At 38.0% G+C, this 26525-nt stretch overlaps 1 protein-coding gene across 15 annotated transcripts in view; it reads right to left on the reverse strand.

Annotated features, from left to right (window-relative positions):
- The window catches only part of CELF2 (CUGBP Elav-like family member 2), a 1044777-nt gene that overhangs the window by 361830 nt on the left and 656422 nt on the right, over positions 1-26525 (reverse strand). For 2 of the 15 annotated variants that reach the window (XM_043965377.1, XM_043965375.1), the window contains one exon: positions 2221-2225. The exons of 10 other annotated variants lie outside the window; for them this stretch is intronic. Coding sequence is in view for 1 of the 5 variants with exons in the window: in XM_043965370.1 (XP_043821305.1) it covers positions 13115-13188 (74 nt within the window). In the remaining 4 variants the exon portion in view is untranslated. 3 more of the 15 variants (XM_043965370.1, XM_043965378.1, XM_043965380.1) reach the window with 3 other exon arrangements.

Below are 26525 nucleotides of genomic sequence, written 5' to 3' on the forward strand. Positions count from 1 at the left end.
TGTGTGGATATCAGATAGAAAATCAGATGTGTGGTTTAACCACAACATTTAGAGGGCATCTGTCCTTTGGAGGTATAGAAGGGATGATGCCAAATGTCCAAAGAATGAGTATCCACCTTACATTCAAAATTAATTGCCACCCTATCTCAGCAGCAATCCAGAATTAGCCTGAGGCATTTAGGAGATCTTGACACTACTTTGATGACTCTTTGAACAGACATTTCTCTTGATACTTTTGCCTTCTAGATTCTGGAATTAACCTGCTTGGGGAATAAGGTATAAGCAAAATGCATTCATTTACCTGTAAGAAAAATGAAAATGAGATGACTTGGAGCACAGCAGAGAACCTACATTTTATACCCACAAAACATTCATCTGCCAATTGTTCTGCTGAACTAGAAATTCAATAGATTTATGATGTTCTGAGGTCCAAAGAGATACTTCCCTACTTCAAACCCCAGGACCCCAGGACCTCAGGCCCTTTAAGCACTTTCCCAGAACCAGTTAAAGGATTCACACAGAACTGACATTCACAAGAAGCATATATTTATAGAACATTGGGAGAATGAAAGAAAAAATTCACGCATAGCTCATGCCACAACTATGCATGGTATCACATTATGTCGATGCATTGGTATTGCCAGCTCTGCACTAACTCCTGCCTTGAACATAGACATAGGGATAAAACCTATCCATAAGAGTCACAACTTGAATAAGCAAGAGAAAAAAAAAGACATATATGAGTAGAGAAGAAGGAAGTCAGGTGGCTGACACCAATGACATAGAATCATTCAAGTCCCTGTTACCCTTTATAATATCTTGGCATGAAATCTTGGTCTAGTGGGACAATGACTATTTTTGGTTATAGGTCTATGTAGTCACAGGGGAAAAAAACCGGGAATATTTGCAAAACTGTTCACTGTGGTGGCGGAAAAAAAACCCCACCTTATTCTATCTATTTTGAAGACCTATTCTCTAAAGGTTTCACTGATGTTAGGCTTTGCCAAATGGTAGTTTACAATTTCCGATCCAATCCAATTACCCCTCTAATCACTCAGTAACAGTTTTCTCCATGCTTCCAAAGCTACTAGAGCTTTCATGATGGATCCTCAGTTGACATGTAGGCTCAGAGGACTTTGAGCCTCTGTGTTGGAAAGGACAGCAATCTACCAACTCTTTTGGGACTCAAGACATGCTGTCTTATTTCCCAGTGAGCTTAACTTTCTCTTTATCCTTCTCATGGTATGTAATGAGCATTTTACAAACCTTCACAGGTATCAGGAATGTGTATTGGGCCCTCCAGTTTTTAAGCTTAGAGGACAAAGTAACTGAAAGAAATTCTCATGTGCTAAATTTTCATAAGTTATATGGCTGCTGAGATTTCTGCCTGCTGTGAAGGCAGGAAGACCCCGTTTTACAGTTAGGAAACTGAGTCAAACAAGGTTAAGTGACTTGCCCATGGTCACACAGATAATAAGTGTTGGAGGCCAGATTTGAACTCAGGTCTTCCTGACACCAGGCCTGGTGCTCTAACCACTGTACTACCTAGCTGCCCTAAAGGCTATATTAGCAAAACCAAGGGACAGGTAAAGAGGATTCAACTACAGTTCAAGCATACTATTAGGGGTACCATACATGATTTATTCAGCATTGAAAATCCCAATATGGAAGATTTATTCAAACCCTGAATTATTTCATTCTAAAAAAATATTAAGGAAGCTATACAAAAAACCTCTTGGTCCATATTTTTAACCCTGGTCTGTCTTAATGCAAAGAAGGCGATTAAAAAAAAAGATATGTAATAAATACATACATTTTTGTAGAATCTTGTAAAGAATTAAGTTGCCTATAAATTCTTCTAGCATATTTTCTAGGTATGCTGGGGGCTCAGGAAGTTCATCATTAGGCACCAGGGCCTACAACATCCCTACTAAGTGAGGAATCGACCATATTTATATGGATTTTTGTTTGTTTTTTTTAAAGGTTGGACTATTGTTTCCTCCCTCTCCTTTTTCCACTAGGGTTAGGATTCCCATTATGTGAAAACCAGCCTTCATATTGTGCAGCTGATTCTCTTCCCATAAGAAAATCAAAATCTATTTCAGCCGGCATAGAGATGGGTTTTTCAGAATGCGCATATGGGGATATTGGATGGGGATATTGCTTTCGTCTCACCCCTTCCCAGAATGGAAGGCCTGATCACAAGTTCACAGCTGGAACATGAACTGCATTTTATTTCTCAATCATTGTGCAGACAGAAAAAAAGTCTTCATAACATTTCCCGGGGACCAAGCATTTCTGAAAGTTTATATGGGAGTAATACAGCTTTATAGGTCTTTGGCTGAGACTTTAAAGCATGAATGAAAAAACATTAACTAGGGATGCTGTAATGAAGTTGCACTATATTTGATTCTTAGAATGTGATGGTGAGAGTGCCATGTGGTCAGTTTTAAGTGCTATGAAACTGCAAGCAGACCCAACAGCAAAGCAATGAGTCTGATATTTAGATCCCCTTTGGGGAGAAGTGGTGAACTGGGAGGAGTGGAGAAATGGGAGAAGTGTGGGGCAAATTGCATTTAACTTCCAGGGTTGTTATGAGGATCAAATGAGATAATCATTGTAAAGCACTTAGCACGATGGCTGGCACCTAGTAAGTACTAAATAAATGTAAGCTGCTATTTTATATTACAATCTTTATTTTATAGGGGAAAGAAGTAGATTTTGAGAAGCAGATGATTGTCTTCCAACAAATTGCAACATGACCCAAGAACAGACTTCATTTAGGACTCACCAACAGACCTGTAAGCCCTCTTGCCTTTGATGTTGCAACATTTCAACTGGTGGATGTAAAAGCTTTACTGTATTGTCTGTCAATGGTGACTCCCGCAAACTACAAAGATTCAGTTCTTAAAGGCCAGGTATAACTTGAAAAATTCTAAGAACTCAAGAGGAAGTTTGTTTTTTTACTTTAAAACGAAGTTGCAAATACATACATACACACACATATAAATATAATATGTGTATATAGATTAAAACTAAGTTGCACAAAATAAAATATGTTTGTTTATGTATTTTAAATGCAATTTGTTTTGAGTGGAAGGATAAAGACTAGACCTGTGATTTTATTGGCTTACCAAACTTCGAGGTAAGCAAGCTCTCTCAACCCAGGCAAGCTGGCACCTTTTCTGCAATTTAGAATCTTAGAGTTGCCCAGACAGAGCCCAGAGAACTTAAGTGAATTGGTCAGGGTTGCACAGCCAGTATGTGTCAGAGATTGGACTTGAAATACGTTCTTCCTGGCTTTCAGGTCAGCTATACACTACCATGCATAGTCATCAAGAAAAAGCACCCAAATTCTCAGGAGGAGGAGAGAATGTGTCAGAGAGAAGGAGAAAAATGCATTTTTAACAGAGCTAAGTAAATTTTTGACCAAAATGAAAGACAAGAGAGAGGAAAAATTCAAGGGATTTTTTTTTTCCGAAAAGGAAAGAAATTCAGGGAACCAGTATTAAGATAAAATAAGCATAGTGATTTTATTAATAAAATACTACAAAGATGCAGTTGGAGAACTGGTAGTGGTGTTAACCAGCACCCTGACTGTCAAGAGGGTTTTAGACTTGCAGACATGGACAACAGGAAGAGATGATTGGGTGGACAATGGGTGTCATGAGGAAAGATTTCTAACAGCATGGGTTGAAGTGAATAATTGGAGTTGGAGGCCTCTCAGTGACAATTTAGAGAAAGCAAACACAGCTGCAGCCTAGCCAAATATAGCTGGCCAAGACAATGACATCCATGAAGTTAATCACTCTGAAATATGCTACCCTTATGCTCAACCAGAAAACTCAACACCCCTTCTATAAAATAGGAAGTCAAAATACAGTTGTATACTTAGAAACACGCAGTGGTTAGAGACAGACCCAACAGTAAAGAAATGATGTTGATTTTTAGAACTATTTTGTTCTTGTAACCGCCATCCTAAGAACTGTACTACAAAAACAAATTGATCCCTTTTTAAAATCTAGGAAACTATCTGGGAAATCTGAACTGAAACAAAAATTTTAAGAAGTTATCAATACAACAGATCTAAAAAAGGCACAACAGAGATACTCCAAAATAGTACTACTATTTAGATTTGACTCCAATTTGAGCTGGGGCTTATAAGAATGAATTCCATTGTGGATAGAGCACCGGCCCTGGATTCAGGAGGACCTGAGTTCAAATCCGGCCTCAGACACTTAACACTTACTAGCTGTGTGACCCTGGGCAAGTCACTTAACCCCAATTGCCTCACCAAAATAAAAAAACAACCCAATGAATTCCATTTATACAGTTCATCATGGTTTTGGAGTGCATGGACATATATTCTCCTAGAATTACTCATAAGGAAGATGATTCAAGATTTAGCATCTTCAATTTTTTATAAGAAAATTGGTGCATGGTGTCAGTGGTGAAAAGGTAAGCTGGTGAGCAAAACTACATTCACATTAGTCCTCCAACAAATGCTTTCCTTTCTTATTATTTTTCTGCCTCTGTCTTTGTCTTCCCCCAAGATCTCAAAGGGAGATGAAATATCAATTTTCAGCTTCCTTTTGCTTCATCTGCCTTATAACCCAAAGGTTCTCTCAGGAACTCCAGAGCACGAGGGGAATAGTTGAGTTGATGAATCTGTGTTGGGTGTTGTTTTATGTTAACACACACAGCCTGAAACTTCAATTGTTTTCACATACATAGCTTGAGTTGGGTTTCCCTTTTGTATATATCCAAAATTTCCAAGAATTTTTCTTTCTTTTATTTTCTTTTTTTAAAGCAAAAAAGGGAAACTATGGCTTAATGGCTGATAGTGCTAGAACTACAACACTGGGCCAGTCAAAAGTAAGAGTGAAGGGCAGAACTGGATTGGAAAAGTAAGTATGAACCTTAGTAAAGTATGTCCATAGGTTAAAAGGACATTGTCTCAAGGACACTTCTCCTGCCTTGAGGGATTTTTAGAAAAAAAAAAAAGTCATTACTTATGACCACTTTCTCGGCTCTATGTTTATAATTAATTTAAGCCTAAAAGGTCTTCACTGATGGATAAAAAAGATGGGATGCAAATAACTCTCTACCCAAATACCCCAAAAGCTTAAGGTATCAAGTATATAAACATACAACTCAGCACTGGAAAAAACACTAAGGAAGTATTACAGAAGAACAAAATCTTGGTTCTTTTGTTGGAATGCCTTGGTTGTTTTTTTTTTTTTTTCATTCTTAAAAACATTTAGTAGAACTTACTGTTTTGGAGTGCACTAACGAATAGACTGTTAAGTTAGTATCTACTCCTAAGTTCACCATTATTTTGCTAAGTACCTTTAGTCAAGATGCTGGACCTTAATTTCTTCTCTTCTTAGCTACTACTATTCACGTTTACAGAGCTCTAAGAGGCTCATTTAAATTTTTCTTCATAATGATCCAGTGAAGATAATTATTGTACAGAGACTCAGAAGACATCATAAATGTAGAGCTGAAGGGAAACTAAGATGTCCTTTAGTCCAACCTTCTCATTTTAACAGATGAGGAAAGTAGGACTCAGAGAAATTAAACAACTGGACTAAGCTCAAATGAGTAGTAGTAAATGGCACAGTCAGAATTTGGACCTAGTTCTCCAGTTCTAAATCCAACATTAAGTATCTTGCTAGGGGTCACAATGTGGTAAAGTGGAAAAATACTGCCTCAGGCGACAGAAGACTTGGGTTCAAATTCCACTAAGCACATACTGGTATAATATGATGCAGTCAACAAACCTCCCTGGGCCTCAGTTTTCTCATCTGTAAAATGTGTGTGTTGTATATGTGTGGGGGGAATAGAATGCAAGCCCATGCCACGCTTACATAGAAGTCTACCATTATAACAATAGATATATTCTATTTAATAACAATCAAACTCGGGGTCTATAACATTATTGAATGCAGCTCTAGCTCGATTAAACTATAATTAGAAATGTTTTAGCAAAATAAATAAGACATTAATAAATAAATTAACATAATGTTAATTTGTGTTTTTCTGAGTCAACATGTACCCCTTTTGTAGAGATCAGTATTTGTGTCAATAGAGTTTGACACTCCTAGATTGGATGGCTCTGAGGTCCCTTCTGCCCCTACCTCTATGATACTATGATCCTGAGTGGCAAAGTCAGGGCTTAAACTTACATCACTTCTTGAATATATGTGTGTGAAACTATAACTAGTTACTCTTGTGACACATAAAAAGATCGTTGCCTAAATATGTCAGTCTTGTCTAATAAGTGAACTGAAATTAATTCTAGTCCAGTTGCGTCATCACTATCAGTTATGAGAGTGAAAATTCTTCAGGCCTGTGAGAGACTGAAAATGTCGGACAATGTAGCTATTCTAAGGGAGGTACAGGATTGTGACATACATAATCAGGGTCCCATTGAAGAGATGAAACTCACATTTTAAAAGCAATACTGTAGTTAATGAACTATTTGTAAATGGACCACCAACCTGGGTAATTCTTATTTCTCTACCATCAACAGGAAGATAGAACCTTGGGATTGTTACCTCTTCAAGGCGTATCTCTCTCTCTCTCTCTCTCACACACACACACACCCTCTGTTTCTCTCCCTCCTTTCTAGGGTACAAGGCCACACCATTATGACATAGAAGTATACCATTATAACTAAAACCTGTTCTTGATTAAATGTAGTTTAAACATAATTTCCTTTAAAATGCCATCAATATACATCTTTTTAAAATACCCATAATCAAATATGATTTGTAAGAATCTTTGAGGCATTCATTTTTTAAAATTAAGATTTAACATAATACAGAAGTAACTTTGTAGATCATATAAGGTCATGTGTGTGTACATATACATATATATGGTCATTTTCATTAACAAATTTTAATTATCATATGCTTTTCAAACATCACATTGTGTGCATGTGAAGACTCATGTAAAACCAACTAGCCTCAATATAATATGCAATTCTGAATTTTAAAGGCCTGTTTTTAAAATGGTGGGTATAAATCTTAAAGACATTTAAGAGCTTATAAAAAAAGATGTTTATATCACATAACTAAATTAACACTTTTACAGAAACACTTCTTAGTAATCACTTCCTACAATTAACTTATTTTGCTTTTAAAAACAGATGGAAGAAAATTAAGCTGTTCAAAAAGCCTCCAAACTGTCTTTCCTTTCTTTATAAAGTCCTTTAAGAGAAAAAGTCTGAAGCAAATAAATGAAAATAAATTCCTGTGGGGAAACCAAGAGTACCATCCCTTCATCTTTGGATTCAGAGCATAGAAATATTGAACGGAAAATAGTGATGATGCTAAAGGGGAATAATTATTTCACAATTACCTGAGAGCATCACATTTATTGCTCTAATTAGTTTTTGTTTCCCACATAGGTTTGTCCAGGAGTGTGCAGTTCTACTTTTCTTAGCTTTAGCAAGGGCCTTTCCTTAACAGAAAATAAAAATACATTTTCTGCACTACTACACAAGTAGCACACACCACCGATGCAAGCAAGCTACATCCTATCACCCCAGTACCTCCTTGAGAGGGAAAGCAAACTCAATTGCTGCATAAGGGCCTATGCTTGCTAATGAATTGGAAGATCTTAGCAGGATCACAAGTCCTTCCATCAATGGCTTCATCAAGCAAACAGAACATCACATCAGGTGATACCTCTCTATGATGACATGACCTGTAAATGAAATATAAAAATGCAGTCTTCCCGTGAAGAAGGAAAAGTATTAGAATTATTCATTGGATTTAAAGAGTACAGAGCCTCAGCATAAGTAATAGCACCTCTTTGGCTTATTAGTTTAGCTTCTTAAGGGTCACTTGCTATTAAAATGTATTTCTTACATTGTCTGAATTTTTCAATGCAGAACTGCTTTTCTATAATTCTTTATGAGTCATGTGTGTATGTGGATATTCTAATGTAACTTTAGGGATTCATTATGAAATTCAGTCTCCTGAGCCTAAATGAACTCTTCAACAAGGACAATTACCTTGAAATCAAATCACAATATTTTGGAAAACGAAATACAATATTTTTAAATGAGAAGTTAGTATGTGTGTGGTTTTGTGTGTGTGGGTGGGGGGGGTGTAAGAAAAGCCTTGAGTGAATGCAAATGCAAACTTTCAAGATTTATCTAAAAATGCAAGGGGTTTTGTAGAATCTTTCATCAGAGGCCAAGTATCCATACATATATTGTTATCATGGCTGCCAGAAAAGTCATTTGGGGAGGGGAGGAGAATGCTCAATGGCACCATGAAATCTTAATTACTGGGTTTAAATCTGAAGATCCTTTCTCCTTTTTATCTTGTCTTTCAAGATTCTTTTTTCTCCCTCTCTCTGCATCTCATCAGCGGATGTCCAAGTAATCTCAAATCGAGCAAACTACAATTAAATAGGAAGATTTAACAATTAAAATAATACCACTAACCAGATCAAAGATAACATTAGTTATTCCAAAATGTCACCATGGGATGAAGCTCTTGTCTCAGAAAACAGCTGATTCTGAGATATGAGCTGTTAACCAAGAAATCCCACCTGAAAATGTGTTTTTTAATTCTCCCAACAGATCAAAAAAATTGTTCTCACCATAAGCACAATTCCCATTTCGGAGTCATCTCATGTGAATTCTGTTTCCTGCTGCCCACCAGAAACCAGGCCTGTAAGATGATCACTCTCTGTATTTTATTATTTGTAATTACATTTTTCAAATATATTTTAAATGCCACATGAATAATGTAACCCATTACTTATGACACTCAATCTTGCTAGTGCCTTGTAAACCAAAATATGGCTTGAACTAAAATATCTCCTCATTGGTTAATTAGCATATGGAACATAAATGTGAATTTGACTCAATCTGGAGATAAAAGCAGCCCAATTCAAGGACTGCAATCTTGTGTGGATGATATATGCTGATTTTCTGTAGTACCCAATCATTCTTATGAGGTAACATTTTAGTTTTCTGACAACATCAGTGTCTTGTGCTTGAAGATAACTTTATTCACAGGCACTAAAAACATCAAGCTGACTGAAGTTTATGCCTGCCAAAAACTAAATGACTAATTTCACTGATCCTGTTTAAGAGAACCTACATTACTGTCCCAATAAAGCTCAGTTGAGATAAGAATTCAGGCTACAATCAGTGGTTTGATTTTCACGCAAATATGTCTTTAGCCCTTGGTTCTGGTCCCCAAACAACTTGAATGACATTCCCCCCCATTCCAGATTTTTACTGTTTTTAATCAGTTTCTGTGTTTCTTTTGTTAATGGACTTGGTTGGGGGGGGGTGGCAAGGAAAGCAAGCCCTTTATCTAAAAAGCAAGCCTAGCTCCTACTGCTATGGCATTCTAAAAATGCTCAAACAAAAATGTCGTCAGGATACACTAGTTTAATTGTGCCCTGATATAAAACTTTTTTCTTATTTATACTAAAGGGATTCAAAGAAAAAAGTTCCTCTTTTTTGAAAGGAATTACTGAATTCAAGTAAGTTGAATTTAAGATAATCACAAGTTTCACATTTTTAGTGCCGTTACTTATACAAGAGGTAGAAAATTAAATGTTGGTTTTAAATGATTTGGCAGCTTCATCTTTTAGCGTTCTGTAATCTCAAATCTCAACTACCACTCATTTTAGGTCTTTGATATTAGAGACCAGTTTTTTTCCTGAAACCTTCTACAATTTAAGAAAATCTCCTGGTTACCTAGAAATTACAGTCACAAAGAAAGTGAAGCTAACATGTATCCATTAACACACACATGCAAACAGCAAAAAACCAAAAACAAAATATGAAACACATAAGAAATGCACACATGAAACACAAAAGGAAGCTTACCAAACACCTTAACACCCTGAAGTAAAAGGAATTCCAGGACTCAGGGGCATAAAATGAAATATCAATTTAAATTTAACATGGAATAAAATTCAGTTGTCTACATTATTCATTTTCAAAAAGTATTGTGGCAACCTCCAATTTCCAGGAATATTGTGTAAAAACATTAAAGTTGCACTACTGAGGGTATATAACTCAAGCATTTAAGCTTATGGAACAGCAATTTTATACCACTACAGAGTCTCACATGACCTGGGCCCTTTAAACATTGGACGGCCAATGGGCCATCAAAAGTGATCATTCATCTTAAAAGCTATTTGTTCATCTGCCTGGAGGACTCAAACATATTTTATTCTGCAAAGTATCTAATAACATTCTTATGGGAAAATGCCATTGAAAATATATTCTACTACTTTCAAAATTCAACACCAGAAAAGCCTCCTCAAGTTGCTTTTAGGAACAGGCCTCTCTCTAGCAGACTGCAATTTAGTCTGAAAGGCAATATACTGTACATGACAAACAGACCATTCCCCGAAATAATAAATCTTCCCAGCTATTGTGAACATGGCAGTAAAATTTACTGGTAGACAGATTCCAAATATTTCCCCCCTTATGACTCCTCCCTTTCTCTCAACTTGGTAGCTAATATGAGCTAAATGACAAGGTCTATTGGAAAACATGACTTCTCTGGACCATAAAGAGAATTTATAATTTACCATTATTTTTTAGTTGGACAGACCATAAGGTTTTTTCAGAATTAGGAAAAAATAAAACCACTGTTCTGAAAACAAAACGTCCAAACTCTTTTTTACACTACTGTCTTTTCTTTCGGTCTTTATCTTTCTTCTCTCTCTCAGTTTCTCTCTCCTTTCCTCTTTCTTTCTCTCATATGCGATGACTGACAGAGAAAACAATTTGGTCCTGGTTCCAGAAGCGATCATCTGGACATAAGTAATATTTGGGCGTACAGTGGAAAGGGAGTCGTTTTAGAATTTGAATAGTGGTCTCCAAGGCTATGATACAAAGACACTATTCAGAGGGAACAGTTTGAGCACTACACCACCATTCATCTACCAGAGGAAAAGTACAAGTTGAATTTTCATAATCTGACATGACAAAGGGAACATCTTTCAGATGCTATTAATGCTCTCTGGCTTAAGTTGAGAAAGGTTTCATTAACTAGGTACATTATGATCACCTAGGTAGCAAGTATAATCAAACAATGATGGTGTCGATAAGATACTGCTTTGATTCAGTCACATCTCCGGAGTCCTAAAGAGAAACCATAATAACACTTCAAAAACAACTAATAGAGGTTATAGGTATCTATAGATATGTAAATGAGATAATGAGAGGGGCAAAGAATGTATATATAAAACTGGATAGAGACCTTGCAAAGAAAGCAACCAGGGGATTTGGACTAATTGAGATTAATTTCTCAAAGAAAACTGCCAAAAGGAAATTCAATATTTTAATTTATCTAATTATCTCAGTTGAAACAATGGACCTGATCATGTTTACAAACAATATGACATTCCTAATGAGGAGGGCAAGGATTATATAAATTGTGCTTGGTCATTCACTTTTTAGCACATCCTACTATCAACCTCTCCCCTTCTCTACTCCCCAACCCCCCTTTTTAATCTCAGCTGCTGGAACAATTGGCTACCACTAAAGCTCTCAACTCATAACACTTAACATACTAGAAAAAGAATCTAGCACCTTGGGGGAAAGTTAGTTGCCAGGGAAATGAATCATAAAGCCCTGAATGGTCTCAACAGAGGCAAGAGTATGTGAAAAGCTTCAGAAAGAATTATGGATGGTAAACCTTCCAGGAAGTAGGACATGAATAATATTATTTACAAATGCACTCTTAGCACTGTAATACTCCCCCCATTGCATTATTATGATCCATCGTCACCATCATACTTCTTGCAAAGGAGTAATTTAAATAAAAATAATCATAATTTCTTATCGAGTCTTAGGTTATTGTCTTTCTGTCAAAAAAAAATTCACACACCTTCCCTTTCAACTCTTTAAAAAATCGAACATTTCCTTCCTCCCTCCCTCCCTTCCTTGCTTGCTTCCTTTCAGGTACTTGGAGTGCCTGTAAAATCCTCCCGACCCAAGAGCGCCTGAGTTGATGCAGAAACTTTCATATCCAGATCAATGAAGGCAGCTATAAAATCAGGCATGCTTCCCTTTCTTCACGAATTCCAACACTCATACCTCTTCCAATAAGTGTTATCTACCTCGGTTTGACTACATTTTAAGACAACCCGAATCACATTAATTATTAAATTACACAGTGCATTATCAGACAAACCATCATGATTACGTAAAAAAAAATTACCTCTAATTTCCGCTCTAGAGTACACCTGGCTATTTTAATACTTTATAATTATCCCTTCTTCCACTTCTCTCCGCCGCCCCCCCTCCCCGTCTCCACAACCTCCCCCTCCCCCTCCCCCATTAGAAAGCAAGGAACCTTTATAAATTCCAAATCAGATTGGGGGGGGGGGAGGGTGTAATTTGAGGAATATTTAATTATGTTCTTGGAAGGAGCTAGCAAGGATACCTATCCACACCAAATGATTACTCTCACACGCACATATACACACGCATGCATGCATGCCTGCATGCACGCCGGCGCGCGTGCGCCTCCATCTACATTGGAATGTCACTGGACCTGGGGAAAAGTGTGCTTATCTGCTCTGGGCTCGCCCGCATTTTCACATGGCACCGCGATAGAATAAGGGGGGGGGGGGAAAGCATTTTGCCTTCTCACCGCGTTCAACGAGCCAGCCTCCTGCCAGAAAACCAAACAGAGAAGCAGCTAATCTATGGATATTTGCGGGGCTGGGGGGACTGGGGGTGGAGGAGACCCCCTCCTTTCCCCCCTCCCCCCCAACCAACTACCGTTCGGTTCTGGGTAGAGAAGAATGCCAACCGCTTGCAAATTCCTCACTCCCCTCCAGAGAGGTTCCAGATAAACGAGACTTTGCAGCAGCAGCAGCAGCAGCAGCAGAGGTAGCGGCGGCGGCGGCAGCAGTAGCGGTGGTGGCGGCAGCAGCAGCGGTGGCGGCGGAGGCAGCAGCAGCAAGCTTTGTTTAAATGGCCCAAGGTGTCCTCGGAACGCTCCCCATGCCGCCGCCCTCCCTCCAGCCCCCCACGCTCTGCCCCCTCACAGGCACCAGAGCTCGCTCCGGAGATGCTGCTGCATCGGGCAGGGGTGGCCGGGGCTCCACTTACATTCTCTCTGAAACTAGCAAGCGGCTATCAACCATCATCTCCGGGAGGAAATCCAGCTTGAAGGAAGAAGTCATGTTCTTTACGGGGCAAACGTTCGCTCCCGGGTCTGGCAGATGAGGGATGCCTGCCTGCTCCGGGCTGGGTCTGATTCAGCGACTGGGCTGGCTGAGAGACAGGCAGGGACAGGTGCGGGAGGCCTCCCCCCCCCCAAAAGGCAGCAACCCAAAGCGGCAGTTGTCACATTCTCTCCCCCTCTCTTGTTTTTCCTCCAATCCCCTCTGAAATCTACTGCTGAGGCAACTGTCTATAGAGCACCAGGTGCTGAAAGAAGGGGCGGGGCTACGCTCCCACTGCAGCTACAGCTTAACCCCTACAACTCCGCCTAAGGTGGTGCTCTCCCCACTTCCCCACCTCCCCGCAACGACCCCCTGAAACGGAAGGAGGCAAAAAAGGAGCAAAGAGCCTACCATGAAGACGGACGGCTGGGCAAGAAAGGGCTGCTGGGGAGAGGCACCACTGCAACAAAATACTTTTGCAGTTCCAACAATATCTGGAAATGCAAATGAGTTCTCTAAAAAAAACAAACAAAAAAATCTTCCCAGTTGCCATTCAACTGACAATAAAGCCTTTATAACCAGAACTTATAGCATGGAGTGGTGTGACTATGTTGCCAAGGCCAGTTTCATTACAAAGTTTAAAAAAACAGAAACAAACAAAAAGCAACTCGGCAAGCCCTAGCCATAAAAAGAAAGCTGAAGACCTTTAAGTAGGCTGCTTTATATGGCAGAATTGCCTTCGAGTGACCTTTCTAGGAATAACTTACCTGGACTTACTGATTTAATTAGGAAAATATATCTGGTAAATTATATTTTGCCCAAATAATTAAAGATTACATTTAGGAACTTGGTTCAGTATATAAAGGGGAAAGAAGAAGAGGAAGGGAAAAGCGGGGGAAAAAAAAACTAATCCTGCACAGAAATATATTTTTTTTGCATTATGTTGAAATTCTGAAAAAAAGTAAGTAGTTTTAAGTATGAGATGACAGAAGTAGCACACTTTCTTTATCTTCTCCTACCGGTGATAAATCATTAATTTATAAATTCCTACTATTAGACACACAACAATCTAACAGGATGATTTATGCTAAATTCTTAGATGTGGCTGCTAAAATGTCTGTTTAAAGAAGTGGAAGGATTGAATTTAATGGAATTGGGGAAAGTGTCCAACAGTGTTAGACAGGTGAGGTGGTCTTTAGAAGGTGGTTTGAGGGCGTTTTGGAAAAAAATAAACATTTTATACTATACTATGCTAATATTGGTTTATGTTGCTTTGGTCAAATATGGATTCTTGAAACAACTGAACAGTTCACAAAATGATACCCTTTCTGCTTTGGTGTATTTCACACTTTAAAACCTGCACCATCAAAGTTGCCTAGAAGTTTACAGTTCCCATGTTTCACATGTTCTGGTATCACTTTTCACTTCATTGCTCTTAGTATAAAGGATGTCATTGCAAGGCCCCTTTAGCAAATGCATCTGATTTTCTTTCCATCTTCTTATCCATCATAGAATCAGATATTAAATTGACATAATAGTGATAATGATAATGATATCTCTCACTTCTATAGCACTTTAAGGTTAAAAAAGCATTTTCCTCACAACAGCCATCCGTCTCTTGCAGATGAAGAAACAGGCTGCAGGAAGTTGAGTGACTTGTTTGTAGTCACAAAGCTACTAAGCATCCAGCAGAACCCTACAGAATGTTGGGCTCTATGAGATGGGCTTTTTTATTCTGTCAAATAAACGAAAGCATATTCACAGAAGCCAGAGGATTAACCAATTAAGTAACATGTAGTTAAAGATATTAGAAGTCACAATGTGGGGGGGAAAAGATAATTATCTTCTACCAAAGTCCTTTCTAATGCTATATTCAGAGCAGGCCATGACTGAAGAAAATAGTTTTATTCATATTTGGATTGCACATGCCTACAAGAAAAGTACCTACCATTTTCACCAGTTAAGTGGTAAAGCAGACATCTAAATATCAGTTTTATCCAGATATGATATATAGAGTACTATAAGGTAATGGGCCTTGGAAAATTTAGTTCAGTTCATCCTTCCAAGAAGCTGGCCTGATTTCCTTCTGCTGAACTAACATGACTTTTAACTTTCTAACTCCAGAATAATGAATCCTTGCAAGAGTTAGAGTTACATTAGTTTTAGAAAATTTTCTCTGTTGCTGAGTTATCCCTTTAAAATTCACAGAGAACTGAGAAAAGCACTGAATGAAACTGATTCTTATCTATACAGTCCAATTCCCTTCTGTTGCTAGACACTGTCCACAAGTCCACTTATTCCTGCTGCCCAGGAAAAAAAATGAGCTGTTTTTGTTGTTGTCTGTTTGTTTTTTGTTATCCCCGTCTATTCTACAGAAGAGGTGGGCTGGACTGACAGAGATGATCTTTGACCTTCAGTTTTGCAAGTATTATTTAGAAGATCAGGAGACTCAAAATAAGGAATAAAGGAATACAACTAAACATCATATATAGTAAGTTGCTCTCTATATAGTCAAACAAAATTGACCCTTCAAAATATCCCCCAAAAGGAAACCTCAACATTTTAAAAGACCATGTAGAAAAATCAACTTCTAACACAAAGCTGGATACTGTATATGGTTAAGCCTCCATTCTATAAGGTGGAACATTATTCATTAACATGTACAATCTTTTGAAATATTTATTTTCCTTTTAATTGCATGTGAATTAGCTGGAAGAAGCTGTAGGGAAGCCCTCTTACTGACTTAAGCCTTCTCAGCAGTTTGTTAAATTCTAGCCTCAAATCCCTTGAGGGAATAGTGGATTCAAAGCAGCTTTTAATCATACTATAAGGAGGGTGAAGTTGTATGTAAGTAGGTCATAGAGAAAGCATTATGAGTGCATAGGTTACTGCTTTATTTAACAACTACAGTGTAACATACTTTTCAAAGCACATTTGCTTTTCCCATTTAAAGTTAGAAGAAGGACCAGGGTCAGATACAAAAGAAAACCCACTCTATAAAGGATACAGAGATATGAACCAAGCAACGCTTATGGGGCACAGCAGAGTTTGAATAGTGAAGCTGCAAATACATAAATGATGGAAGAGAGGCATAGGCACCTCCATGTAGGTAAGTGTGTGTTGGGGTGGGTTGAGGGAGGGGGCAAGAAACATATTTTAAGACTAATAGGAGTCTTCTAATGGAAGCTCTTGTTTCAAATATCTATTATGTTTCCATGATCTCAGCCCATACGCAGCAGCAGTTTTAAAAACTGAACTTTGAAAAGATTTTAAGCTTAAACACACACACACACACACACACACACACACTCATACACACCCTCCAAAAATCCCTCTCTTCCTCAAGGAAAGTTTAAAATGACAGAAGGCAAAGTTAAAAGATGCAAAGAAATGTAACCCCTTTGACATGCTTTGTGCTGGACTGAGTCATCTGGTATCATGTTTTGGTAGTTGGGTTTAGTTGATGGTTAGCCCCACTGGGCTTGCTGCCGAAGCCTTCAGATTCTATGGAGCTACTTAGCATTCTGGGGAAGTTAGAACAGCACCCACAGGAGTGAACCTCTGAACTGCCCTCTCCCATCTGCATGACCTACATGCTGACATCATGGCAGATATAACTGTGAGGAATTGGTTGGCCCAGAGTCCATCAAGAGCTTTCACTTTGGTCTGGGACCCTTCAGTTTCAGTCTCAGGACCTCAAAACCTGAAGCTCTCCTCTCATCCCATCCCCCTACCTTCCTTAATTGTCTCCTTTTTTTTTTAATCAACTTGCTATTCATTTTCCAAACAAAAGGCAATGTAAGAATTGGAAGCACTTCAAGGGGGAAGTTTCTGAATGACCTCATTTCATAGCAACCCTTCCCAGGCAAGTAAATGCAGTATTCCATTTTAACTGCCCACCTTCCTTATCCTCCATCCTATACTGAACTCAGGCCAATAAGCACTGTTTGAGGCCCAGATTATCGCTGGCCTCAAAGCAAGGACATTCAATTAAAAACTTTTTTTTTTAAAGGAATGCTCTGTAGTATTTTAGATGAGGTACTGTTTCTGTTAAAGGACTCCTTGTCATTTTATCAATGAGCTGGCAGTCAGGCCCAGACTTCCAATGAAACCATCCTATTAAAGGAAGGTATGTTATTTTATTTTGATACTAGAGTCTAATGTGTCACACACACAAGATCTGAAACAGTAAAGAAAGTTATGGGACACCTGATTCCCTCCTCCTGCCAATAACACAGTGTGTTCCATGACAAATATTCATTCTGTTCCCACTAAACATTAATTAGAAACATTAATTAGAAACTCTTTAAAAGGCATTACCAAATTGGCAACACAGCTACCCAAAGTCATGGAAAATTCTCTACAATTATTCTATCTTTCTTTGAAAGGTTTTACCTGCACTTTTGGCTCTTCATGTCAAGCCAGAATCCAAAGCAGCTTTCCCCTATCACATTTTCAGATTCAAATTTTATTAACATAACTGTTGTGGTTAAAAACAACAACAACCCACCAATGTGCTTAGAGCAATTTGGAGCCAGAAAAATGCGACCTAAATGGGAATTTCCTATCATTTCCAGCCAATAAATTTGAAATCCACATGAATTTTAAGTACCTGAGAGACTATCTGACTTTGTGGCCATGTGTTTGTTCTTAGCCTATTCCAGCTTCATTAGCGACTTGCAAAAATAAACTGTGGTGTTTTTCATGTGCTTAAAAAAAACCAGATCCATAAGTGATACAGTGTGAATGTATCTTTTCTTAGGTTTATAAAGGTATAGGCTGAATTTTTAAAAATTGACAGCAATAAGTGAAAACTTTCCACCCTTTTTTTCTTATTTTGAAAATTGATGAAATGCTGGCCTTATTAAAAACATGAATATGCTATTAAAATCTCACATTACATTTTAAAGTACATTTAAAATAGGCATATCTGCTTTAAAACTACTGCAGACTTTGCTTATTTATGTTTTTTTCTGAATCATCTTTTATTCACAGCAAATATCCAACTGTGAATTTATCTGCATTTAGAAGGCTCTCTCAAACTGAAGGTGTTGCTTTGTTGTACACACATCCAAATACTCACATACACAGGTAATGTGTGTGTGTGTATACATATATACATATATATATATATATATACACATAGACATAACAGAAGGAACACATACAATGTACATACACACTTTTGCATTGTGAGATTCAGGTGTAAATCTGAGATTTTTATAATGATTTCTCCCAACAAAGAAAATGGGGTGACATTGAGATTCTTCCCTATCCAAATAGCAACCACATTCTCTTTCCTTCCTTTTCTTTTTTCCCTCCCTTTGATTCTGTCCTTTCCTTTATGTTTCTTCTCTGCCTTCCCTTTTACTCCCCCCCCCTCCCCGACTTCTCCCCCTCTCTTTTCTTTTCTTTGTTTCTCAACAGGGAGTTCCAAGTGTTGAACAATGCCAAAAGCTCTACTATGGTGTTCTCGTTCTCTTGTGTTCTCGTGTTCTCTCTCTCTCTCTCTCTCTCTCTCTCTCTCTCTCTCTCTCTCTCTCTCTCTCTCTCTCTCTCTCTCTCTCTCTCTCTCTCTCTCTCTCTCTCTCTCTCTCTCTCTCTCTCTCTCTCTCTCTCTCTCTCTTCCCCCCTCTCTCTCTGTTTTAAAGAGGAAGGTAAGGGCAGAGTGAATGGAGCAGTCATTGCTTATCTGGAAGAGAAATCAAGTTCAGCTTTGCTTTGGCTGAGGCTGATTTCTGAACTAGGAGCAGCTGCTCTATTCACTGGGCAGTGCAATTCCTTTTCAGACACTGCCAGGGGATATGCTAAGGGAGGCAGGATCAAATACTGTGTGAAATGAAAGTGAGTAATAGCATGTGAAAATTAGGAAGCACAAGAGTAGGGAAAAGTAGGCAGAGAAAAACACTGATTTGAAGAGATATTGGAGGCATCAATAAATATTTTCAGAATGATGAAAGAATGTCTTTGGTGACACCCTCGAAGATGCCTGCATTTTAAAAATTCTCCCAGATTACATACTCTGGTGATAGTCTTGTCAACAAGAATAAACTCCACTGGTTTCTACTGACTTGTAATTGAGAAAATAGAACCCTACCTTCCTCTATCCTCATTAGAGAAAAGTTTGCTATCTATCACAGTCCCTGTCCCAACCTCTGCCCTCCTACTTCTGTGCGGTTTTCCTTCCTTCCCCTGGCTCAAAGAAAAGTTTTCTCTTTAGTCTCACATTTAAGTTACTGGAACATGTGATAAAAGAAGAGAATGAATTACTGCTCTAAGAAGTAGAACCAACAGCTAGCTGAACAGCTGCAACTAGAAGGGAGATAGCACTGGGCATTACTCTGGGTCTCAATGAAATCAGCAACAGGTGGGGGGGGGTGAAAGAGAAAGAAATGAAAGCGTTTTGAGCCTTCTGGTGGGGTGTTCTGTGACTGTGGTCTTGGCATGAATCACAATCCCATCTCATGAGCCAGTCTCGGGAGGTACTTCAGTTCCATTTGTCTGGGTCTCTCCTTTTCAAACAAATATATCTTGATGACGAGTGAGGATTAGGCACAGCACAAGCTTTGGGTTTCAGTAAATTAAAACACATGAATCTACTTTCCCCACAACGATAACTAATCTCTATAGAAGAGCTTTTGTCCATTATGTGGAAAGTACACCTAATATGGAGGTTGGAGACAAGAGCTGGATAAGTCTGTTACTTTAAAATAGAATGAAAACATCACGAGACCTGAGAACCAAGCCTGTTGTGTTCTCCATTTCACTCTGTCGGGAGATCCTGCTGGATGGCACTAGAAGCTAATGATTTGACTTTCTGATGAATCAGCTCCTCCCTTTACCAAATAGGAGACTATCACTTCTTAGTAGGGGAAATCTTAAAAAAAAATCAAAGGATATCATAATCTTTAGATAGCGATGACTCTGTTTTAACCTTATTATTACATTTCTATAACTAATCCATTAAAATGTAAATGTGGGTTGAAAGTGACTCAAGTTTTGGAGCACGAGACATCTATTTTTTCCACAACATGGTTAAAATCCGACTAATTTTTTAGATTATTTAAAGGCATATGAAAATTCCACTTGGTGTCTTATTTTAAACTTTTTTTTGAATAACAAATCTCCAGAGTCCATAAGAAAGAACAATTGGCTTTCCTGTTCTTCTTTCTCTCATATGTTGGGGGAGGGGAGTCTATAGGAATTATTTGTCAGAAAATTGGATGTCCACATGAAATTTCTAGTTGTGGATACACAAATCATGTTTTTCTGCTAAAATATCTAGGGACTTGGGTTCCTGGGTGAACTCTACTACAAGAGGTGTGATCTTGGCAAACTGAACCATTATAAGTGCCTCAATTCTTCCACATCTAAAGTAATATTTTCCCCTGCTTACATTAGATGAATGTGCTGTTCTTAGAAAGGGTCATAAATACAAATTGACTTTGGGTTTTTGTAAAGAAAAGCATTATATTATAAGCTCATAGATTTAAAGATAGAAGAGAACTTAGAAGCTATCTCATCATATTACAAATGAAGAAACTGAGGTTAGCTGATACTCAGGCTCATACTGTGTCAGAATTTGAACTCATGTCTTCCAGAGTACTATCCACTATGCCATCTATCTTCTTCTTAGATATTGACCTAAGGCAGTATAATTTTATTTGGCGTAGCTAGATAGGACAGTGGATAGAGCATAGGACTTGGAATCAGGAAGACCTGAGTTCAAATCCTACCTCAGATATTTACTAGCTGTGTGACTGTGGGCAAATATAATAATCAAGAACATTTACATGGCACTTGTGCCATACATATGTTATCTCATTTGATTGCCCTATAAGGTACTTGCTATTTTTAATCCCCATTTTGCAGAGGAGGAAACTGAAGCTGAGAGAGGTTAACACTTGCCCAGGGTCACACAGCTAGTAAATGTATGTGGTGGGATTTGAACCCAAGTCTTTCTGGCTCCAAGTCCAGAACTCTTACCACTGTGCCACATAGTTCTTCCTTTGTGTTACTAGCTAGCTAATCTCTTTGTGCCCTGGTTTCCTCATCTTTAAAGTGAAGATGATAATAATAGCACCTACCTCACAGGATCATTGTGAAGATCGAATGAGATAACATTTGTAAAGTGCTTTTCAAACCTTAAAGGGCTACATAAATGCTAGTTATTATTTTTATATTATTAATTTACCTATATCCACGATCACCATTCCTTCCCCTCTTCTTTTCCACCTGACCATACTTATATTACATAGCCCATCTCAAATCTCATTTCCACTATACAGCCTTTCCTGGAGTAATTTGGTATTTGACTTTGAATTACAATTCATTTATTCACTTAGTACATTATAACCCCTTTTGTGCTTTCTCTATATTTCATGCTTATTAACCATGCCTCTCCCTCCTGTCTCTCCTCCTACTACCCTCACCTCTTTTCTCCCACAGGACTGTAAACTTCATGAGGGTAAGAAACTTTGTCATATATTTTCCTTGTATCTATCACAGTATTTATGCTAGGCACATAATATTGCATATGTACTTGGCTGATGCTCACAGCATGAACTATTGGTGGCCTATCTGCTCTCCTCCACAGAGATGAAGCACAGAGTTAGGGGATAATATTCATTCTGTATTTATATTCAAAGGATGCTTCAGATGCATCTACATTTACTATTTTTCCTGTTCTCCCCATTCCAGAGGTTAAAAACAACTCAAGAAAAGAAAATTCTAGAGGGATGCTTAAAATTCTTCCATTTTATGTTCTTAGGACCCTCCATAGTTGAAATGGAGAACAGAGGGGAAATTATTACAGGTAAAAGGGCTGTTGTTTCTCCTTTTATATTCTATTATTTTTTCTCTTATCTCTGTGTCTTTCATTCTACTTTGATCACAGATTTGGAAAGGAGATGAGCTGGAAGAAACAGAGGGCTGCACCTTGGGGAGCTGAATTTACTTCAGGAGGGGAAGTATGCCTAAACTCACAGAAAATAACCAGGGACCAAACACAGGTCAAACTCCATAATCTCCCTTACAAAGGAATAGTTCTGTCACTGACTCATTTTAATGAGTAAAATGAGAATGGATTAGGAAATTTAGGCAACAGGCAATACTATTAATAGCTAACATTTCAATAGAGCTTTAAGGTTTGCAAAATGCTTTATATACACGATCTCCCTTAATAATCACATTATCCCTGTGAGATGGTGGTTACTATCTTTTTTGTTTTTTTTACAGATGAGGAAACTGAGGCTTAGAGCACATAAGGAACTTGCCAAGAGTCAGAAGCAGAATTCGAACTCAAACATTCCAAGGCCAGCATTTTTGCCTACAATACATGACTGCAAACACAAGATTCTCAGGCCAGGAAATTAGTAGATAATTTAACCATATGTCAAATGTTTAAGGGCCATAGGTTCATGATGAGAAAAACAAAAAAAACACACACAATGCTTTTTTCCATTTTTCTATTTTTCCTTACACGCGTGCGCGCGAGCGCGCGCGCGCGCACACACACACACACACACACATTTATTTTAAAATCTACAAGTCATAGTAAGAACTGAAATGATGCTTCTATTGTTCTTCTGTCACCAGGGTTTCCCCCTCCCCTCCAACCGCCCCTTAACTCCACTTATATAGCCATCAGGGAACATCAGATTGGGATGAGCACTTGACAATTATCCTTGGGAAATATTCCTTTTAGCGATGTTTTAAAAGAGGGACAAGAGTGATAGTCCTGATAGATAAAAAAAAAAAGCATCTTAATTACTGGCACCTGAGACTGTTGTTTCCTACCTAAAAGGGAACCACAGGATTTCAGAATTGGAACGAAATAGGATCATACACCTTCTTAGGAATGCATGCAACAAGATGAGTAACCATACTCATTGATGGTCTCTGAACCAGCTTGTTTGGGTGGGGGGAGGTATTGGTGAATAGAGGCAGAAAGAAGACCTAGAAACCTGAGAGCCAAATAGAAAGACACAGTCATATCCTAGAGCATAGTAACACTGGTATTCCTGAGATAGTTCTCCAATGGGGAAGGGAAAACATTTGATCAATTCTTATATAACAGCTCAACTATACTATAAGTAGTCAGTTTTGAGGACAGCTAGAGAGATACAGAGAGACAGAAACCAAAATAGAGAAACACAGAGAGACAGGGAAGAGTCTTACAAACTTTTGCGGATAGAGAGCTATGTTATGTTTTGTTTTAAATAAGCTCTTCTTTCCCATGACAAGAAAATTCAAGTTTTTATTTCCTCTGTGGGTATGCTGGTAAGTCCTGTTTCATAAACTCCAGTGATTCATCATGTTCTCAGGCAGCCAATCATAGCACAGGTCAATTTGGAATGGGCTACGGTGGCTGAAGCTTATACTGCCCTAGTAACTTATGTCATTCTGGGCTTCGTGTCATCCTTTCCCAATAGCTGACATTTTCAGTTACCTCTGATAGGGATGACATACAAGAAAACGTGTTAGAAAGCAGTAAAAGAGTCATGGGAAAGCTGTGGCAAAGATAAATAACACCTGTACATGATAATCCCTAATGACATTACAGGAAGCAGGAATGATATGTTTAGAAACAGAATTTACCTCATCTAAAAACAACACTTAACCAGTAGTATTTGTGACACTGTACCTGAATCATAATCTAGGGAATAATTTAAATGATAATGTTCAGAAGAATGGAAATGGGCATGAGTGGTGGGGGAGGAAAACACACACACACACACACACACACTCATTTAAATGTAGGTTTACCGTTTTCCTGGGATTACTCTCTTGAGGTTTCTGGCATGTAAAATGTAGAGATGTTTAAGCTCTAGAACACTTCATTTTAATTCTTAATTGGTCACATCATTTGAACCTCACGAATGTTTTCCTTCCCCAGACACCCTCTTCCTAATGTCAGCTAACTGAAATTCCACAAATTGTTAATCCTCTCCAAACCTTGTCCTTTGAATGAAGTATGGCTGTATCTCTCCTAAAAAATAAGAGTCTCTCCCAGCTAAAAGAAGCTCTCAAATCCAGCAGCAGTAAGGGAAATGAGAGAGAGAGAGATTGATTTGTATGAGAAACCCCCCACACCAAAGGCCCTCCAACTCTCAGAAAGTACTCAGATTATAAAAGTGAATGGCACCTAATAAGGATGATTCATAAATAAGATTGAAACTGAAAAGATTTGCACACATTAACAAATGAGAGATGGAGGGATGAGGTACAAATAGATGCTGCAAAGCAGCAGCAGAGGAGGCAAAGAAGGCCCCTGAACTCCATTAATGACTTCCACAGAAATCGCTTTACAAGCAACTCAGTTGGCTGTTTCTAATTTCCTCGACATCTATCCCATGCGAAAATCAAGGCATGTTTCTCATCTGGGAAGTACGGCCCCTTTAATACCAAGTGAAAACCCATCTTCTTTTCACATGAAGCTCTTTCCTTGGCATCTTTCCTTTAGGTTTCATCAACATAGGTGTTTCCAGGGCTGTAAGCAATGAACTTTCCATCAGCCACATCTTCTGCTAATTAACCCTCCTGATTACAATAATTAGTATTGATTCACTCCTTGAATGACTTCCTAAGTATTCAAGCACAATCTGCACTTGCTATAAAAGTTCTAGATATGAATATTAATTGAATGTGCTCCTTTGTTTTTTCAGCCCCAAAGGTATAGTTTGCAATCTCATATACTTAAACTTGGTAACAGGAACACTTCAGTTTTTATTCTACTTTAACAAAGAGAATATTAATACCTTGGGGTTAGAGATTGTACTTTATGGCTGTTTAAAAACATGGGGACATTGCAGAAGGCTCATTTGGAAGAATATTCTGTGTATGATCTCTGTAGTCTGTTTCAAAATGACAGATTACCCATTTGAATTTTCAATGGGTCCTCCTCTGCAAATCTGAACTTTGCCTAGTTTTGTATTTAAAACTATGCTTTATTTTGGCATCTTCTGGTCACTTGGCAAGTTTGGGGGAGGGGTGAATTACACAGTTGAGAATTATTTCAGGATACAGACTAGCTGTCTTGGTATATTTAGGGAAATGGATGCATAGTTCACCAAATTCCTAGGAGTGAGGTGCTCTTTCAATTAAAGCAAAGGGTTACATACCAAATCTAAGAAGGTATTTCAGTTTCCATGTGTAATAAAACAGCAGAAAAGACTCTGACCTAACAAGAATCACCCAAGACTTAATAAAAATGTATTAGTTCTAAGTGAAGCATCTGTAATTTAATATGACTAAGAAGATAGCATGGATGTTTCAAAGTTATTTCTTAATACAAATGCAATATTAACGAGCACCTGGGGAATGGAGGAAACTTTTGGGTAAGACTGCTTTCTCAAAATGCTGTCTAACATCCCCTCAAGTCACAGAGAACATGAATTCAGTACTTTCAGCTTGGTATCTGGATCTGCATTCTCCCAAATTCTAAACTGGTGAGCGGGAGACACTGAGAAAGGTTTCACGAGTTTCCTGTTTTGAGCTCATCCTGCAAGCAATTGCTAGCGTACCCACTGGACCAAACAGTTCACATTAGATTGGAAGTAAAAGACCAAGATAATTGCAAATTCTAGAATCCACTCTGTACAAGAGGAGGAACTTCAAAAATATATCACATCACAGCTTTAGAGAAAGAGGCATCATCTTATCTGTTCTCTGAGGGCCAGTAAATGTTTCCAAAAATATCGTCAGAAGCTTCTTGTCTTAAGAAAAGCACTCTAGGTCTGAATTGCTCATGCTAAAATACCAGGCACATTTGCATGTATGGTTTAATAATAACATTAAAACATATTTCATCCTCCAAAATCTAAACTGTATCAATTTATGTCCAAACTCTTGAATGATATTTATTATTTCACAAGCCATATGTAGTTTCATACATATTGAATGCTATCCCTAATTCCATCTTGATGACTGATAAAATAAACCAACAAGGTATATGACCAGGAAACATTACTTCCAAATAAAAGATTTTTATTTTGTCTATTGATATCGCTCTCGTTTAAGAAAAATGTGGTGCAAAATCACTCTAAAAATCCACTGATCTTTTTATTGCCTTATTTTATTTTATTGTATATATTTCAGTAAAACATGCATGCCAGAGAAAATAACTATCTCTTGAATAACTATGCCCATCATTAAGCAAATTCTTTGTTATTTAATAAATTAATACTATCAATAATTGGATCAGGAAGGAAATAAAGTGTTTTTTTTTATTTTAAAAGTTAGAAACAAATCTATTTTCTCTTTCTGAAATCTCACTATCCCCCCATTAGAAACTAGCACTTATCTTTCAAAACACAATTTTGGAAAGCTTGAAAATAAATCAATTTTTTCCATAA

Source organism: Dromiciops gliroides, chromosome 5 (genome assembly GCF_019393635.1).
Source record: "Dromiciops gliroides isolate mDroGli1 chromosome 5, mDroGli1.pri, whole genome shotgun sequence".
Taxonomy (NCBI): domain Eukaryota; kingdom Metazoa; phylum Chordata; class Mammalia; order Microbiotheria; family Microbiotheriidae; genus Dromiciops; species Dromiciops gliroides.